At 40.0% G+C, this 20,370-nt stretch overlaps 1 protein-coding gene and 1 long non-coding RNA gene across 3 annotated transcripts in view; one reads left to right on the top strand and one right to left on the bottom strand.

Moving 5' to 3' along the window:
- LOC104910987 (AMP deaminase 3-like) overlaps positions 1 to 5,202 on the top strand; it is an 11,934-nt gene extending 6,732 nt beyond the window's left edge. Inside the window, exon 4 of the mRNA XM_010710939.3 lies at positions 4,530 to 5,202. Coding sequence (XP_010709241.2) covers positions 4,530 to 4,600 — 71 coding nt within the window. The 3' untranslated portion in view covers positions 4,601 to 5,202. The remainder of the gene's footprint in view (positions 1 to 4,529) is intronic.
- Positions 5,203 to 6,288: 1,086 nt separating this feature from the next.
- On the bottom strand, positions 6,289 to 19,899 carry LOC104910986. 2 transcript variants are annotated; one of them, XR_004159815.1, is made up of 4 exons: positions 18,708 to 19,899; positions 12,322 to 12,474; positions 7,050 to 7,145; positions 6,289 to 6,628 (listed from the first exon to the last, which is right to left on the bottom strand). It is a non-coding gene; the product is annotated as an uncharacterized LOC104910986 (long non-coding RNA). The 2 variants fall into 2 exon arrangements; XR_004159814.1 differs by lacking the exon at positions 18,708 to 19,899 and adding an exon at positions 14,730 to 16,133.
- Between the last annotated feature and the right edge of the window lie 471 nt (positions 19,900 to 20,370).

Here is a 20,370-nt window from a genome sequence, read left to right as displayed (position 1 = left end):
GCTGCGGTGCGCGGTCCGCCCTCGGCGCGGAGACGTGGCCCTCACCTGCTCTACACTCTGCGCTCCGCGCAGCCGGCAGGGAATCGGACACTGAGCAGTCCCTGCGGGGACTGCGATATACTTGAACAGAGAGGAAAAGTGCAATCGTACGTGGATTTCGTTAATTATAAGTGCGGTGTGCGTGGATCATGAGATACGTATCGGTATTTAAGATTGTTCTGTGTCGTGTCCTGTTTGTATCTTTTTTGGGAAATATATTTTATTTTTATACGTTTTATATATATATATATTGCATATGGGCATTTTAAAACATTGTATCCCCTCTATTTTTCATATCGTGGATGTCAAACGTTGTTAAACTCTTTTTCCATACCTTTTTTATCTTGCATTCCAGACTGGTGAAAGATGTAGAGAATGTATCAACTGTTCTCCATGGGTAATATGTGAAATAAAGTAAACACCATTGCATAAACCACTTCTGTTGTTTTTAGTGGGGGCAGAGGGTCAGAGGGAAGGCTTCTTACTTTCTTCAGCCCTATCCTTACTAACCTAGCACGGCCATTCCGCGATAGCCTAAACCCCTTGGTTAGAGGCTTCGTTAGCCTTATCTCATTAGAGCAAGCAGATTCACGAGCAGGCGTGCATCTTAAATCCTGGGGCAGAGCTGCTCAGGAGGCACCAAGGCCTTCTCTTAACCCACACGTTCCAGGCAGGGCTGAGACGTGTCACGGCTTGGATTGATCGCGCAAGTTTATTTTCTGCCCTAATTAATCAGGGGAACAACTACACGCTTCAACATTGCACAACAAAGTAACAGATTTATTGCGGGAGAGCGTTCCAAAAATGGTCATAGCAGCCTCCAAGGTTATTTATGTTGAAGGATTTCCTGGGCCACAGTTCAGGTTAAAGTTAAATGGTGACCGGTTCAGTGTGGGCAGAACATCTTGGATGAGAGCTTAGCATTAGGGATTTTGTTGTTTTGTTCTTTTTTTGCTCCCTCCAAATTCCAACCACAGACCAGAAAACAAATGTGAAACTAAAACTGCACCAACAGCACCATCTATTGGTATCTACTCCGTGCTCCAACAAAACAACGTCTACAAAATGAAACAAGTGCATTTGAGTAACAGCTTGGATCAAACGTAGCATTTCCCTCATTTTACACTATCTCTGAAGGTAGTGCACACACAGAAGAGGCAGGGGACAGCAGCACTTAACACGGCTAGAAGAAGTTAAGGGGCTGTATTTTTTCACCTCGTGCTAAATGCCTAAGGAACACATTATTTCCAAGAAAAAAAAAATCAAAAGAATGAGCAGTCACACATTTCCAGGAAAACTGCTGCAAAAAAATACCAAAAAAAAACACAACCGGGGTAGGAATTCAGTCAGCTAGATCACTGCCATACACATCCAGGATTTTTCCTTCCAAAATTTAGAAATTCTGCTCAGAATTGCTTATTTTAAAATTACTTTCCTAAACGTTTTCAATTAAGAACCTTGGAATCTTGAGAGGTGTGATTTCTATTTGAAATATTCATTCCTTTCTTTTTTTTTCCTGTGTCTTGTTTTTAAAGGCGAATGTCAACAGTTGCCAGTTTTAATCACCATCTGTTTGTTAACAGCTGGAAAATAGTTTGCATCTCTGTTGCTGATGGCCTTTCAGATCCAGATGTTGTAAGATGTAGATGTAGAAACAGGATAAGTAAGCACTGAAAGACAGCACAGAAATACAGTGACATGTATCACACTTCCAAATATCACCTGTTCGGCTGGCAAGAAATGACAGCAAGCACACGATCTTCATGACTGTAGCTGCCAGTTGAGAAACAGACAAGTGGCTATTCTGAAGGTCTTGAGCATAAGCTAGTTGCTGCTGCTTAGCTTCGAGGTGCTCACAGTGGGAACTTACAACATGTCAGTGAATGCATGATCCTACTGAAGGACAGAGCGTAACTGGAATGACTCCCACAGAGCCCTACAGTGGAATACCTCCAATACTTTACTTATGGGTTGAACAGCTAGCATCGAAGTCATCTGAACTTGGGGCATACTGAACATACTGGATTACAGAGTGACTAAGTATGCACATACCAACTAGGTGACTTTCTAATGATCTTTTCTTCATTTACTGCCCCAAACTGGTTTCCACTTAAAAAACAAACAAACAAACAAAAAACAACAACAAAAAAACTTTTTATCCTCTCTTTTTCCATTTTACTAATAAAAAAAAATTTCTTCACTCAACTCTGAAAGATCCTCACCTTAAACAGACAGTGTTAAAAGCAGCAAGCTGGTGCCACACGGCATAATTCTGACCCGACAGGAGCTTCCTAAGTGCCGTTGGAAGGATCAAGAGCACCACCTGCCGTGGTTGTAGGGAGAAGCAAAAAGCTCCATTGTTGCGATAAACAAGAACTAAAGGAAGGATTCCCCCATCCCCACTCCTGCTAATCTTGAAAACAAAAACATCTTTTAGAGTATCAAGACCAGCACTGCTGAACCAGAAACGCCAGAAAGTAGTGGGTAGCCCTGTCCCTGGTAGTCAGAAGGAGGTTTCTGAATATAAGGAGAAATGGAAAAAGTAAAGTTTACTGAAAAGTAAAGTCTCTGGAAAGCAGTAACTGTGCATTTTAACTAACTTAGGCTTAGAATGACAGAGCAAGCAGAGACACCTTTGCACACTGCATAGCTGAGCCCATATTGCCAAACAGAGATCCAGGTCTTGGAGAAGTGGTCCATGAAGGATAAACAGAGACAGTCTCTTCCTTATCTATTTCAGCACCTGCCCCGGGTGAGATCTGACCAGGTGACAACTCTTCCTCCTGTCCATGAAGGGGATGTTACTGAAGGACTTTGCTAACACGTTGCTGTGAACATCCCGGAAAGCAAAATGCGTGGCAGGAACCTTTAAATAGTAGTTGAAATCCATAGATGAACTTGATTTAAATCTCCGAGGAATGTTAGTGTTTTGAACCTCTTGGGGTCTCAATAAGAACAAGCCTGTGAAACCAAGCAAAATCAAATGCCTCCAAAATCAGTAGTATATGTTAACAAAGCAGATTAGTTAAAGTATCAGGCTCTAAGAACAGCCTGGTGCCTTATAAACCAGCGTTTCAATGGCTGCTTAAAACACGGCTGTACGTTCAGTTCAAACAAGGTTCTAAATTAAAAAAATAAAAAAAAAAAAAAAAGAATTGCAATAGCAAATATGTATTGTAGCAGGAATTTATCCTTGTTCATCAGTCTATCCAAGAGCAAATGCCAAAGGAGTGGTCACCATTCTCAGCAGTCTCCATGGTGAAGTATCAGGAGAGTTCATGAAATATTCTCTTTAAACTGTTATTTTGTTTTATGCCCACCCCATAGCAAATAAAAAGGATTTTGCTGCAGACAATTTTTATTATGAAAATAGATTCCAAAGGCTATTTTATCTCTGGAAGGCTTCTGTGGCACTATTATTTGTGCCATATGGAATGGTGGCAAGGAGCCTAAAATGCTTTGGTGTGGCACTTTCCTACAAAATCCTAGTGCAGGTCCCCTAACCAGGAAGATAGAGCTAAGTGTCTGTACTTCTCACTCCAATGGGCACCACAGAATTTATTGCAAGCAAGCATATCACACGGAGGACAGAAAAAGACATTCATTCTCCAAATCCCCCAGAGAGATGTCAAAGAGTTCTGCCAATGTTACCTAGGAAGGACTTCTTCCGTAGCTAAAAAGTAGAGACACAGGTGTGCTTTCAGATTATTATCAAAATCTGCAAACCTTCTTGGTCCATGCCAGTAAGAACTGCAGTCAGGTGCTAGATATAAACTTTTTCTTCAAGTACAATGACAGAAAGGGGAATGCTAATGAATACTTTGGCACATAAGAAGTCCTTTCTGGCTCATTTAGTACCCAAAGGACAGCAAGTCATAATTAAAGCCAATAATGGCAACTCCAGACAGCCATCCAAATATTTTCCTTGTGCCGTCAATACACCATTTTACATTATCTCACATCATACTTTAGTAGTGTAGAGCACAGAGGCATCAGAAGGAAAAATTCCAGCATGACTGAGTACAACCAATAACCAAATCCAATTATTTCTAACTAGAATTTATTTATTCTGGTCACAAAGGCTTGCTTTTTCTATCCAAATATTTCTTAAAGAACACTTATTTTCACCAAATAATTTGTGTCAACTTGAAGTTGTTTTAATTTTTAAATACTTAATTCTTTGGAATTGGGCCATCTTTGGAATAGGGCCATCTATCCTTCACGAGGAGAGAGAGCATAATTTGTTCATGAGGTAAAGAACATTGCTGTGTAAAACACTCTATTCTACACAAGAGTCAAAAATGCTTGACAAGTATAATGTCTCCAAATGAAAAACAAATGGTTCAATTAAAACTAGAATCAATGTCAATGATTTGATAAGACTGGGGTTCTTTGCAACTACAACAGCACAAAGGAGGCCATATGAAAACTTTTGACTCAGTTTGATTATGTGATAAGTTCTATCAAACGTTTAACTAGAACTCCCCAAGATTTTCATCCACTGACAAAAGCCTGGAAAGACCAGGCCAGCTCAGCTGAAATGTTTTGTAATAAATACTGACTCTCAAAATATGTTTGCAAAATAAATGTTTCTCCAACATTTTCAGTTCACTTTTGCTTTCAGATGACAGCTTGCAAATTACATGTAGCTTTCTGGCAATTGTAAAACTGTTAATATTTTTTCATGCTTTCCTAATGTGGTGTAATAACAAACAAACAAATGTCTGGGTCTTAATCTCTGAGGTCCAGGAGCACTGGCAGAAACAGGATAACAAACATAATGAATCTTATCTGTTAGTTCAGGAGCAAATTAAGCAGTTCATCAAACAAACATGATTATTGTCCTTTAATAGGTGGTTACTGTCACAGGACTTACTGTGGAACACAAACACCCAAAGACTACAAGGCCACTGTGTGATCCATCCAATTGTTGTCAAAGGAAAGGATAAGAGAGTGCCTGGGTTCCTCATTTCCTCACATGACCTGGCTCCTGTGGCTCTCTGCTAGAAAGCGGCAACCCCTCAGAGGCCACTATGCTTCCCTGTCTGTATATAAGGGCTCAGGAACAGATCTGAGTCTGCACACTGGAAGAAGACAGCTGCACCTTGTAAAGTGTATTTGTTCTCTTCGGAGCCAAGGAAAAAATGATGGATTTCTATGTTCCTTTTTCTAAGCTGGTTTTTTTTTTTTTTTTTTTTTTCTTCCCCTGAGGCTGTGCAGCTCTGCATCCCATTCTGCATAAGGAACAAATTCATACTCTGGCCCTTTATTGATAAACAACACAAAAAATATGCAACTGGCATATATCATTAGTCTCCTTACTGCCTATAGAAATCAGACATTCTGCTGGTGATGAACTGGTGAGCCAGATAGGAATCTCAACACCGAATCCCAGGCCGGAGACAGATTCCATCTAATTGAAAGAAAACCTCTACTGACTTCAGCAGGAAAAAAGATTCAGCCCTAGTTTTTTTTCAAAAACATGACTACTTCTATACTGAAAGATGGCATTGTACACTACCTCTAATTTATTCATAAGTTTATGAAAACTTATGAAACTGCTAAAAATCAGAAGTAAGGGACAGGGACTCTATCAAAAAGAGGTAACTCTAAATGAGACTCCCTTGTTCATGGCTGAAATGAGCTCAGCAATGTATGATCACTGCTGCTCCTCTCAAGTGGATATGGTACTGCTGGCAACGATGGCTTCAACAAACGTAAATGTATGAAGTGTAGTGTTACATGTGTCCATGAGTAGGCATCAAATCCAAGAAACTTCCAGTGTTTTTGTCCAAAATTCAGACTCCTTTGTTTATGTAATGAAGTAGGATTTTGGAGCGTTTTAAATACTGTAACTTTATGTAGTAGCATTTCCTTCCTCTCCTTCCTCTTCTCTTTCTCTCTCTTTTTTTCTTTTTAAATTCGTCACCTATTCTAAAGCCTCAGAAAAGGATGTACGCAGATAATCACCTCAAATGAGAGGGTGAGTTTTGTCCATAGTTTACAGCAGAGGTTGGTAATCAGAGCTCCTGCATCAGTCAGGATGCACTCACATTCAGTCTAGTACTTTGTGATCATATTTGCACGAGATAATGGATATCTCATTAATGAAGGATATAAAAAAAACTTGCACAAAGAAGTAAGCCCTGTACAGACAATTTGCTGAACGATTACTCACATAATCTTGTCCCACTCTGATTCCATTAACTCTTGATAACGGGGGAAAAAATCCCTCATATTACAAGTGCATGAGGGCCATTAAATCTGATTTATTGTGCTAACCACACTGCAAGACAGACAGAAACAAATGATATGTTTTTTCCATGGAATGTTGTTAGAGTTTGTGTATCAAGATATTTTTCTTCTTCTACTAGTTTGGCGCATTTGTATAACTTTGCTGCCATCTGCTGTCTTCTAAAGCAAAATAAATCACTCTCATTTAAAATTAATGCTGGATGTCAAAGTGGCACAGTGCTGTTGCCAGGAAGGAGGCCTGCATTTGGAAGGATTTTCTGTCTGGCCCAGGCTAGTTACTTGGCATGCTGAGTAACACCTAGGCTTAAATTTTTCATTCCTCCTGGGCTTCATTCTGAAAAAGCAAAAACAGCACAATACCTTTACATAATCTGAGGAGACGAGAAAGAAAGTTATCCTGTTCTTTTTGTTTTTCTGAGCAAGCTCAGGCTTTACACTTTGCCTAGTGGATGCATGAATACTTTCTCTATCCCAACACCACTTTTGCTATGGGCTGCCAAGAGAACAGTGAACACAGCAGCATTTCTGGAGAAAAGAATGTTTTCAAGGTGAGACACGAAGGGATCAAAGAACACTGGCTTCTCAATTGTTATGGGAATTATCTATCCAGTGATGAGCAAAGAAAGCTGAAGTTAGACCCCCCACTGCCTATTTATGAGCACTCATGAAAGGAGACATATGCACATGCCTTTTGTTTCTAGACAGAGAGATTTTTTAAAGCCAGGAATTAGAACAGTGTGATGAATCAGACTTACCTCTCATTTATCTAGATAAGATACAAGTAATCCAGTCTCTCAGCAGTAGTCAGGTGTGAGCTGTCAGCTTCTACAGTCACAAAACTGAAGTTGTTCCTATAAATGATGCAAAAAACAGAAAAGGTGGTTTGTTTTTTCTTTTTTAAATGAAGTTTTACACTGGGTTAAAATAATGATCATATTTACTCTGATATAATCATGCTATATACACTTATAATACAAGCATTCTTATTTTAATAAGCAACCCTCTGCAAATTTTTTTTTATTGTAACAGAACCACATACATGTAAACACAACTAACCAGTAAGGAAGATTGAAGGGAAAAGGCTTGTCAAACGGACCCAGACAGGGCACATACAGGGCATGTTGTTAGCAAACACACAGTTGACAGATATAGAAGAAGAGGAATCAAAGCTATTGCCTGCCCTCTTCCATTAAAGTCTGTTTATAAGAATACTGGAGGCAGGCATCTGTGCATAGAAGCGCAGCAATACAGAGCAGCTGGGACAACCTTGCTGCAGTTTGGAAACGAAGACTTGTACAAGAACTAGTCTAAACAGTCCCTGTGTTGGACAGATCTCTCTTAGGGAATGTCAGAACTTAGTCAAATTACTATTTTGCAATAGTAACTTTTGTACATATGTATGTTTGAAAAAGTCTTCAAAGTAATATTTCAAATTCTGTTCCAGATACAGTTTTGGTTTCCAGTTTGGATTCACTTCTGCTCTCTGGTTTAAAAAACAGCAGTTTGAAGCCACCAGCCACTGAATTAGCCTGGATTTTAACTCTTGCAGCTCTCATATATTCTAGGTACATATAACAGGAGGAAAAAAAAAAAGCTCTAGATCTATGATGGAGAAAGGGGCTGGAAAAGCCTGATCCTTTTAGGAAGAGGATAGGTGCTGTAGGCCAAATCAGAAATGCCAGCTGGGACATCTGTCTCAGTGTCTAGCAGCAGCCCAAAGCTAGTTGGACAACATCAGGAAGATTACTGAGAATGTATCAGTTGGTCTGACACTCAAAACCTACATGCAAAACCTTAGGACACCTCTATCTTGAGTCTGACACACAGTTCAGCTCTCAGTATCTCAAGAAGGACATAGTGGATCTACAGAAGGCAGAGAGAAAAGTGATCACAATCAAGGGCATGGAATGCTTTTTGAGAAGAGACTAAAAAGATCAGAACTCTTCAGTTCGGAAGGCTCCTATTGTGTGAGGCCTTGTGGTTTAGACAGCAAGAGAATGCCTCACAAGGGAGAACAACATGTATTGATGGGCCAGTAGGTCAGAAGAGCAACCAGCCACTTTTTCTTCAACAATGTTGTCCAGTGAAATAATGCATATTCATAGGAATTCTTTTAGTCATGTTCAGCTTTCTCTTAATTGCTTCTTGCTTGGGAAAAGTGTTTTAATGCTCGTCTTTTTGTCAATCACTGTAGCAAGAGAGACACCACTCCTGTTGACTTCAGTTAAGAACAGCAGAGGTCTGTGATGCGTCTTATGAGTATAATCAAACTGAGTGTTATTCAGTTAAAAAGAATGTTTGTGTAAGAAGCTTATTCTTTGCTTTCATGTGTCTTGCATATTTCTGTAGTCACAAGTTTTTTGTTGAATAAGGAGTTTTACCCTCCTTTTTTAACACCAGCCTCTCTACTGATGAAGGATGAATAGGGAAAGTGTTGACCTTTCTCTTTATGTTCCAGTTAATAAATACAAATAACATTTTCTTGTATTGGTGCCCAGTTTGGACAAAACACAGTCTGATAGGAACTGCATCCCAGATGTTACATCTGATAATTAGTCAGCTTTAAAATGTAACATAGCTGAATGTTATTAAAACAACTGAAATAAAAATAAACCTTCATCCTTGTCATATTTTTTTTTTCTGCAAGAAAACACTGTTTTTTGCCTTGAAAATGTCAGTTTAAAGAAACAATATAGTGATTTAGAGGAAGGTAACTTTCAATCCTAGCTTGTCAGTGTTAAACATTTTGCAATAAACTGCTCATCAATGGCTTATCACAGACAAAACAGTCAGCTGGTAAGCTCTGTTGCTTTTGTGTACTCTAATACACTTTTAGTACGATCCAGAAAATCCAGGCAAGGGGTAATCTATTTGATCACATGACATGTTATCTTAAATGGTTTCATATGTGGTCTTTGCTGTAGTTATTTGATATGACTCAGGCTGACCTCATTGTTTGCATGCTTGAGAGGGAACAATTATGTAACTACTAAATGGTATGGTAGACAGCAATGCCATATAGTACTGAAAAAAAAAAAAAAAGTAGAAATGCAATGTCTACCAAATTGTCAAACTGCCTTACATTAATATAATCAATATATTTTCTTTGTACTGCCCTGTATCTGAGAACATGAAAAAGCTAACATCCATGCTGATAGATGTGGGTTAATTAAGTAATCTGGCAGATCTTGTAGTCAAGTGGAAGCTATTATTTTTGTGATTCTCACATGAAAGCCTGAGTATTTTTAAACAAGTTCTGTGTTTGTCAGAATAACAAAATCTAAAATAAGTAAAACAGGCAACAGTGGTACTAAGAAAAAAAAAAACAACAGTCAATCCTGTCAATAGATAACAATCAATTGAATCGTAAGTATTTTTAGTTATAAAATTCTGGTACCTATGTAAAGTCACTGACACTATCTTAAAGAGGATGTTGAGGTAAGTATATCTTTAGTTTTATTGATGGTTTATAAACAACAAATAAATAACATAGCATTAATTAAAGCTTAGCAAGTCACAAACACTACAACATTCCTCTTGGTACTGACATCTGTCCTGTGAAAGCACTTGTATTAACAAGGTAGAAAATGAAAGATGACAGAGTTCTGGAAAATTCACTGTTATCTATTTAATCTAATTTTGAGGTTCTTTATTTCAGTTTTCCTGGCACAGATTTCAAGGTTTTTTAAGTGAAAACATGTAATATCCTATGAAACTGCAAGCCTCTTGGAACTATTTTGCTAGACTTCCATTATGGCTTTAAGGCTTTGGTTTAAAGCTTTATGGAGGTTTTTGTTGAGCACACAGAAGTTACAAGACAAAGACATTCCAGTATTCAGAAGTCTCTGACTCCAATTTCATTTTATCAAATGTCAGTAGCCAGTGAGTGACTGAATGGACAACACTCGCTAGAACTATCACAATGGGCAGTGTGTTAATGCTTCAGAAAGGCAAGCAATTTCTGCTGATTTCATAAGGGACCAACTTGAAATGCATGGGAATAGCCTGCTGGAGATACATGAAGATAATGTTAAATCAGGTCATAATCAAAGAGTTTGTTGGGCAGATTGCACAGATTCCAGTGTTCTGAGTAAAGCCCACACTTGAGGAATTGCAATCTATCTACCTTAGTTCTTCCTCTTATTTCAGAATTTTTTATTTCCCATCTTTACATATTTCTGGGGTGGTTTTGTGCATTAATGTAAAGTGTTCAACTGAAGCCGTGGAGGAAAGCAAACTTTTCAGAAAAAAAATGGTGTCTTTGGCTATCACACGAAAGCCAATCAGCAATATGTGCTGGTTTGCTCTCTAGCCTAATAAGACTCTCTTTTCCTATTGACAGAATTGTTGATGCACGCTGAGAGGGAGTGAGCCCAGGGAATACAGCTCTGAGGGAGACACATGCTGGTGTATAAGGATTTATTAACGTTTTCTTGGGATTCTTGACAACATGCTCTTGCCTGAAGATACTTTCTTTCTTTCAGTATGTGAGTAGAAAAATCAGTTTTAATTACCATGACTTTAAGGCTGATTAAAGCAAATACAAATTACTGTCAGCGTTGTGGTTTCAAGTAGCTTACATACATGGCAACAGAAAAGTAGTTCTTTATGTGTTAGAAGTGGTTGGCAAAGGAAAGAAAACATGATTTAACTCACAGCCTAGGAATCAAGAGGACGAGAAAAGTATTTTTACTTACTGTAGCACATTCAGTGTCTTGCTCTGGATTTCTTGGGACTGCTCTCAAAAATTTAGTGTCACAGAAAGGAAAGAGAAGCAGATTCCATGGCTGATCAGAACACTCTTGTCCTCCAAATAGCTGGGATGGAACCATGCCAAATAGTAGTTTTCAGGCCATGGCACAGTGTTAGAGCCTGCTGTTTTAATCTGTTTAGCACAGATAACTGCTCAGTTATCTCCCTTATAACTGCTGCTTCCCAGGCTGAAAGTGATACTGCACTTTGGAACCATAACATTTCCCACTCAGCCCAAAAGCCCACCTACTGATACTCTGAGATGGTACTGCCTGACAGCATTATCCTGAGCCAGAGGGACAATTACTTTCCCAGACACATACTGTTAAGTTTTTCCACTAAAACAGTGTTCAGCTCTTTAGAGCTCTTTCTCCGTAGCAACCAAGTGGGGAGCACCAACACTTCTGCTCATTTGTAGAGCTCGTTAGACCAGGTGTTCCCTCTTAAGTTCATTTCTGTGATGTTGGTCTCAAAATCATTATCCTAAGCAGAATGCCTTGAGAAGGTAATGGTTTTTCAGCATGTGTCTAGGTCATTCTGACCTAACTCTTTCCTGCAACACTGTCAGACAACTGGCTGTCAGTGTGTTCAACAAATTTAAAATGCCATTAGAAAGATTATGGTCTATGTTTAGTCCATATTTCCTCCAACTGAAACTGCTGTGAAAATGTCTGAATATTTAAATATTGTTTATACTGTGCAGGGACAGAGTAGAATTTTTGTTTCTACTGACCCTTGTCTGCTCCTCCAATCTAAGTTATTTTCATCCATGTTGAACATGCAAGATTTTTGAAAAAGCATTTAGCTAAAAATGGGAGCTGACAAAGAAGTGTAAGCCAGCTTCCCAAATGCTGAATTATACAATTCCTTTCTTGCCTCGTTGCCACCTTTGAAGAATCTGGTTGTACAGACAGTACTGAAATGAGCAATCTCAATCTGCAGTAGAGATGTTCTTGACAAAATATCTGTAAGTAATTACAGAATTAGAAAGTCAAACCTGTACAGTAGTACAATTCATGAGCTTGTGGGGATATCTCTCTCTTTTAGAAATGATTTAATCTTGTGCATTTCTAAATTGTCCAAGAACACTTTTACTCACGGGATGGGTGGCAGATTGTGCTTCTTCCAGTACTTCTGTGTACATGGCATTTATTCTGTAAGGTGGTGGAACTTACTGGGCAAGGAAATAGTTATCAGTAACCATTTTGATGCAAGAATAGCAAATAAAGATACTAGGGGGAGTCCAGGAGACAAATGGATGCAAACAAGCTATACCTCAGCGGATGATGTCATGCCCTCCAAGGAACAACGCTGATCCCTAAGCCAAGCAGTTCTTCATGGTTCATGCCTGCTCTGCTATGCTGCCTTGGGGAGTGGTTGCCTATGTCTTTGCTGGCAGCTGGGGTGTGGTGGAAGGACTGGGACTGTCTGGATAGAAAGAAAACATTCAGGATACAGCCTCTAAGCGAGAAAATGTAGACAACCGAAACAAAAAGAACTAGGTGAAGTAAAAAACCTGAAGAGTGGAAACTAGGAGCCAATAGTCAAGTAGAATGGACTCAGCTAGAGGCATAAATGTCCATTTTCATTTGCTTTCTGTAAAAGGTCAATGTCTATGCTCCTAATAAATGGATTTCCAAAATACATAGTTGCTCAAAATTGACCTTTGAAAACTCTAAAAGAAATCTGCATGTGTACACCAGTGTTTAGGTGCTACTGTTCAGCTTTGGTAAAAGCTTCTTGGAGGTTGAAGGAAGTGGGACATACATTAAGCAGGAAACTTTTTACTATGATCTCTCGAAAGAATCTGTAGTCTTCATGATGTCAGGTTTTCCTTCAGCGAATCTATTGGATTAAGGTTCCAGGTTTTTACTATTTTGGTTATCTCTTCTCTCCATGCAATTCTAAGAAGAATATATATGTATGTGAGATTAGAGAGGTTAGTTGAGGCATGCAGATATCTAGACAAAAGACTTAAAAATTCAAAACATCTTGAAAGGTGAAGTGGTAAGAGAGATACCAGTTCATACAAACTGACATGTTTTACAACACAAAATATAATTTTAGAAGTTATAGTCTTATGGTTTACTATGTTGAACTCAACACTATTAATAAATGGAGCTCAGCGTATCTTTCCCAGACTTCAGTTTTTCTGCAGAATAGTGCCTTTTCTGTCATGTTTCTCTTTTGTTCTTCTTATCCAATATGATACATCCCTTCCCAATTTTTTGGTTAATAGAAAGCACTGAAAAAAATACAGATAATACCAAGAAGAACTTCTTAGTCCCACTGGAATATCAAGGCACAATTTAGCACACAGAGGAGCAACATCTATGGCAGGAAAGAAGTAAAACTTTCACCTCTAGAGTTGTAATTTCTGTTCCCCTTTATAACTTGTCTCTGGAAAAAATCCATGGCTGATTGTGTTTTCATTAAAACAGCAACTCACTGTTTTTTGCCAGGATGGGGATTTTTAATGAAGCAGCAAAAAGCCATGTCTGCTACCTGCAAGGAGTGACACATTTTCAAACAGAGCACGGCAAAAAAGTATGAGAGAGAATTTGGGCTTTCTAGGGCTGCCAGGCAAGACAAATCACCCCCTTCCTGTGGCTCCACTGACATGCTTATGTCCTGGTTTGGAAAGCTCTGCAGGAAATGATGAGACAGATACCAATGTCTTCTGGCAGAGAGCAGTTAGCCTTTGGAAAACTAACTTTTATATTACAGCAGAGGCTTTGATGAGGCTCTTTGCAGGAATCTTTGGGAGCAAAGCAAACTGACTTCAGTACCTACATTCACAGACTTCTCGGTCTAACAGAAGTCCAGTTACTCCCCTGTGGGTTTCTGAAGCAGCAACTCATCTCTGTCCTTTCTCTAGCTGCAGACATGTAGCTTTCTACTAGACAGAATTTCTGGCAAGGAAACCGTTACTTTTGCAATAGTGGAAATGGGAAAACCTGCATTTCTCCTAACTTGCCAGGCTACCCAGGGCTCAGGAGGACTCCTAACAGGCTGCCAGCTGAAGTAAGAATAAGGAAGTTCCAGGGTTTAAGCAATGGTCTACTGTGGTTGTTCTTGATGCAAAAAGATTCCTTTACTCCCGTTCCCCTAGGTTCTGTCCTCCTACTTTTCCATTTTGCCTTTCTAGATTTCTATTGATTAAAAACAGAAAACAAACAGCATCCCTTCCTCTACTGCAGAACACTTCTCCCACTTTTCTTGGCTGAGTGTTCCCTTCATACTCTGTAGGTATCCCTGGTGTATCTCCCAAGGCAGGCTCTGCACAATGGCCCAGCACCAAGAAGTGTGGCTGTTGTGACCCCAAGTGGCTTAATTTTATAATTGCTGTCTCAGATAACATGTGTACTCAAACCAATCTTCCAGCCTTGTAACTGCATCAGAATCTCCTGAAAGCGCGTGCTTTGCCTGGCCCCAATTCCCTTTCTGAAGGTTCCAAGAGACAGAGCATGTTTTCTGTATGTTTCAGTCATGCAATAACAGGAAATCCCATAGAGAGAAGAACAAGAGATTTCACTGCTTCCCAGAACAGATAACACCTTGATGGCTTATTTGGTTTAGGACAAAATTAACTTAAAAAAACAAACACAAAAAAACAAAAAAACCCACCATGAACAAAACACACATCAAAAACATCAACAAAAACAAAGCAAACAAAAACTCACCCTTCATTCAGCAGTCAGTATTAAGCAAAAATTGCAAACTTGCTTTCACCTCTGTGGAGCTGAGATTTCATTCCCAAAACATTATCAGCACACTTGACTATTCTTTACTACACTGGAGATTTCTGATCCTCAGACTCCAACTCTAAGAATTTGAAAACAGAGATCACTTGCCACAGGCATCAACTGAGTAACATCAGCAAGGAATCACAGTGTACTAAGGTAGTTGATGCCCTTTGCAGTAACTGATTTGATTCACAGCATAGTTAATTTCTGGATAATCCCAGAGATACTGTGGCACTATTTAAAATGAGAATTGAAATTACATGATTTGTAAGTATTAGGGTAGCACATTCTGGTAGCTCTTCCAACTTTCGATCAAAAACTTAATGGTCTGGCAAAAGTCCTTCAGACAAAAAGGACAAACACAGAATTTGGATGTGAACATTGGCTATGTCATGATCTTTACAGGGATAAAAATGCAACCAATATTAAACTAACTCCATAAAAATGTTTCCAAACTCACATCTGCCTGACTGGTTTGCCAGCTCTCTGGCCTTTTAAAATTTGGGAGGCAATGTTCACTTTGAAATCAAACTTTTGGGTACTTACTGGGATTTGCTGCAGACTAGTGACTGACAGTTGCTATGACGGGTATTTGTGCTTTCCTTTGAAGTTCAGCACTTGCCCCCCTAACATGTGAAGGCACTGACTCACAAACAGACAAATTTAACTGATGGTGCCTTCAACAGCCTACTCTTTAATACCCACATCAGGGAAGCCAGAATAACCCATCCAGCCATTTTTTACATTGTCTGTTGTAAAACCAGGGCCAATTCTGGTTATGTTACAGAATGGGGTGATTTGCAAGCATTTCTGCATACATTTCAGTTGCCCCCGCAGTAGAGGTGACAGTTGCTGGCAGAGGGGCTTCCCAGGCATTGGGAAGACCTCCATTTCCAAGCTGAGTTCCACTGTGCTGCATCCTACTGACTTACTCTTGCGTGTTGTCTACTGCCATTTTTATACGAGACATTAACAGCATGTTGTTTATGAATCTCAACAGATAACTTCATCCCAGTTAAGGTGGGATATGAATAATAACTCCCTCTGAATGGGATAAGGGACAAATGCTGAACTTTTGTTATTGAATTGTTGATTCATGTGAAATACACTACCAAATTATTCTCTTCTAAAACATAACAGACACAAAACTGCAGTACTGTAGTTCAGCTTACATCATAGAATCACAGAATCATAGAATCGCAAGGTTAGAAATGTCCTGCAAGATCATCTAGTCCGACCGTCCTCCCATTACCATTACTACCACAGCTACTAAAGCATATCTCATAGCTCCTCATCCAGACACCTCTTGAACACTGCCAGAGATAGCAACTCCACCACCCCCCTGGACAGGCCATTCCAGTGTCTAAACACTCTCTGAGAGAAAAAGTTATTCCTTATGTCTAATCTAAACCTCCTCTGGTACAACTTGCAGCCATTTCCTCGGGTCCTGTTTGTTGCCTGGGAGAAGAGGCCAAACGTCTCCTCATCACAACCTCCCTTCAGGAAGTTGTAGTGTGCAGTAAGGTTTCCTCTGAGCCTCCTCTTCTCCAGACTGAACAATTCCAGCTCCTTCAGCTGCTCCTTATAAGACTTATGCTCCAGACCCCTCACCAGTTTCGTTGACCTCCTCTGGACACGTTCCAGAATCTTTCTTGAAACTGAACACAGTACTCGAGGTGTGGCCTCACCAGTGTTGAGTATAAGGGGATGATCACCTCCCTGCTCCTGCTGGCCACATCATTTCTAATGCAGGCCAGGATGCCACTGGCCCTCTTGGCCATCTGGGCACACTGTCGGCTCATGTTCAGCTGAGCATCAACCAACACCTCCAGGTCCCTTTCCTCTGCACAGTCATCCAGACACTCATCCCCAAGCCTTTGCGCTGCATGGTGTTATTGTGACCAAAGTACAGGACCCAGCACTTGGCCTTGTTGAACCTCATCCCATTCAACTCAGCCCAGTGATCAGCTTATCTAGATCCCTCTGATGGGCCTCCCTACCCTCAGGCAGATCAACACCACCTCCCAACTTGGTGTCATCTGCAAACTTACTGAGGGTGCACTCAATCCCTTGATCTAGGTCATCGATATAGATATTAAACAAGATGGGCTCTAGTCCCAATCTCTGGGGGACGCCACTCACAACGAGTTGCCAGCTGGACTTGACTCCATTAACTACTACGCGTTGGGCACAGCCCTCTAGCCAGTTTCTTACCCAAAGAAGAGTATACCTTCCAGGCCATGGGCAGCCAGTTTCCCCAGAAGAATCCGGTGAGAGACTGTGTCAGAGGCTTTGCTGAAGTCTAGGTAGACTACGTCAACAGCCTTTCCCTCATCTACCAGTCTGGTCACCCAGTTGTAGAAGGAGATGAGCTTGGTCAATCACGACCTGCCTTTCATGAACCCGTGCTGGCTGGGCCTGATCCCCTAGATGCCATGCACGTGCTGTGTGATCTCACCCAAGATGATTTGCTCCATAATTTTCCCTGCTACCGAGGTCAGGCTGACAGGCTTCTAGTTCCCCGGATCTTCCTTATGGCCCATCATTATCTGAATGCAAACACAAGCTAGGTCGTAAATGTTCTAAGTGTGTTTTATAAGAAAAGTTTGCAGCATTTTAACTGCATAACATAAAGGTACAGGCTAGACTAGAGATAGTTTTTGTATTTTGTTAAGCCTGTGCTAATTTAATGAGAGGAAAAACACAATGAGGACTCGTTCATCTCTTTCTAATCTTTCAAACAAAGTATTAGTGTGCAGTAGTCTATGTCTCTAAGCCAGAAGACTGTTCCAGTTATGCATCAGATGAAACCAAAGTATCTTTCATGCAATTATCTTATAGGGGAAAGTGGCTCAAAGCCTCTTCTGTGGCTCTGCAGAGCCTGCTTTACCTCCCTGATGTGTAGAATTAAACTCAACAGTGAAATAAGGGACACTTCTCTTGCTTATTTGCATCTCATGTAGAGATCCTGATTGTAGGTCTTTATGGACAGCTCATGAACTGACAGACAAACCATGGAGACATCAAATAAATGGTTGGTTTTTAACAGCTTTCCCATGGTTAAGAAGACAGGTTGGGAACAGAACCTAGGGAAGTGGGCCCAGTACCAGGCTTGCTGGAGTTCAGGAAGTGTTTAGACAATTATCTCAGACACAGGATTTGAAAAGTTGTCCTGTGTTGAGCCAAGAGTTGGACTCAAAGATCCTTTTAGGTCCCTTCCTATTCAGGATATTCTATGATTCTGTGATCTTCCACTGCTATTTTCAAGACCTTGACAAGAATTATCTTACTGCTCATTGAAATATTAAATGAAGTTCTGAAGAGAACTGGAGGGCTGATCGATCTCATGAGCATATGGGGAAGTACACCGTACACTTCAAAATGATTACAGTACATAATACACCGTGAAATACTTGCTCATTTTCTTTGGTTTTAAGACAAAGCAATTGGTCTGATTGATTAGTATTCCAACTTAGAAAAGGCTCAAAAAGCTCCCCAGAAGTTCTCCATAAGAACAATTTAAAAGTATCTAATGAAAGAAGAGATCTTTTATTAAAGAAACTGGGACAATTCTAAAAACTTCATATGTTAGCCAGCTTTGAATTTTTAGAATAGGAACCACAAAACTTATCCCTGACGTTCAGTAGAGAACATAATTTCCCAAAATGCTTTATTAATTAAATATGCTATTAATTTTCTTAATAAGAATGTATGTAATTGCAATTTAATTGTAACTGCATTATGTTTCTAAGCTTTTTGTTAAAGGTGGACTACTTTATAAGCTTTCCTTTTTCATGACGTTAATTTAGTTTAACTTTGCCATCACACAAAAGTGTATTTTTATTTTTATCTATTCAGATGTTTAAGTCGTTAGAATTAGTCTTACACAATCAGATTCTAAGGAGGCTTACTCACATTTGCAGATGGAGATCGTTTGGCCCAGCCCAGCAACAGGACTTATGGCTTCAGCAGTAGGAATGGCTGAATTAAACGCATATCCACTTCAGCAGCATCAGATTGAAGACTAATCCCTTAAAAGATAAAACTAGTAGGAGCTTTCACTAATACAGTCATCTGTAGAGTGGGGTAGTTCATTGAGACCTTTTTGCTCTAAGTACTTTAAACTCCAAGAGAGCAAATGCATGTGAATGAGCAATCCCTCTCAAGAGCTTTTAGAGGCAACCTGAGGAATTAATAACTGTTACGCAATTTATAGTCCCATCACCGGGACTACGCAACTTACAAATGCGGGACGGAGAGAGTATTACGCTCTGAATTACACTCGCTGTTCTCCTGCAAGACTTGTCATTCCCTGTAGTCTGTACCTCTCCCTCTGTTCTGGAGTCTTTTTCCATGTTAACCAATTTCTTGCTGTGTGTAGATTGTAAACTTCCATCGTAGTGACAACTAACTCCACTAAGGACCACGAGCCCAACATCCCACAGCACGCAGTTCCAGCATTGCTTCAAGCATCAGACAAATTTCTCCTGAATTGTTAAGAGCAAGACACTTACTTGATTCAATTTGAATTTAGAATTCTCTTTCTAATACAGTTTTCAAAAGGTTATTTAAAAATAATCTAATATATGACTACTGTTATTAATTGTATAAGCTTGCTTCTTTCCACTAAATAGTCTTAGTTTCACTGGAATTAGTTGCGTAAAGAAAACTGGATTCAAGCCCGCTATAAAAGCTCAAGTTCTACTTTCTGTGGATCTCCAGCATTCACTTAGATACGTCATTATTTTTTTGTGTGTGTGAATATGAAAAACAAGTAAGAGTTATTGAAAATAACAGGATCAGTGAGATGGCAAGTGAAATTTTAGGTTAAACAGGAAGAACTTCTTACTGTGAAGCGGTAGGCTGAAGCACTGGTTCCCAAAGGACTGAGAAGAGCTCTGCTCCTGGGATTTCTAAAAGCAATCTCAATGCTGGAGCATAAGAGTTAATGAATCACAGCTGTTTAATGGTATACATCACACATTTTTGGGGTAAAGATAGAGTATATTCTGTTATTCTTATCAAATGCTCTTTGCTTACTTTCTTTCTGGTGGCCTTCTATGAAGAATGAGCATGTGATCTGAGACAGCCAGCATGGCTTCACCAGGGGAAGGTAATGCTTAACCAATCTGGTGGCCTTCTACGATGGAGTAACGGCATTGGTGGACAAAGTGAAGGTGACCATTGTCACCAGAGGTCCATAGGAGAGTCACAAAGATGATCAGGGGGCTGCAGCATGTCCTCTACAAAGAGGGTTTGAGGGAGCTGGGCTCGTTCAGCCTGGAGAAAAGAAGGCTGCGGGGTGACCTCATTGCAGCCTTTCGGTACCTAAAGGGAGCCTACAAGCAGGAGGGGAATCAACTCTTTGAAAGGGTTGATAACTGCAGGACAAAGGGAAATATTGTTTAAGTTGAGGGAGGGAAGATTTAGGTTGAATGTCAGGGGGAAGTTCTTTAGAGAGAAAGTGGTAAGGTGCTGGAACAGGCTGCACAGAGAGGCTGTGGATGGTCCATCCCTAGAGGTGTTCAAGGCCAGGTTGGATGGGGTGCTGGGCAACCTGATCTAGTATTAAATGGGG

This window comes from Meleagris gallopavo, chromosome 5 (assembly GCF_000146605.3).
Source record: "Meleagris gallopavo isolate NT-WF06-2002-E0010 breed Aviagen turkey brand Nicholas breeding stock chromosome 5, Turkey_5.1, whole genome shotgun sequence".
NCBI lineage: Eukaryota > Metazoa > Chordata > Aves > Galliformes > Phasianidae > Meleagris > Meleagris gallopavo.
The sequence above is the reverse complement of the archived record's forward strand: the minus strand, read 5'-3'. Positions and strand labels throughout refer to the sequence as shown.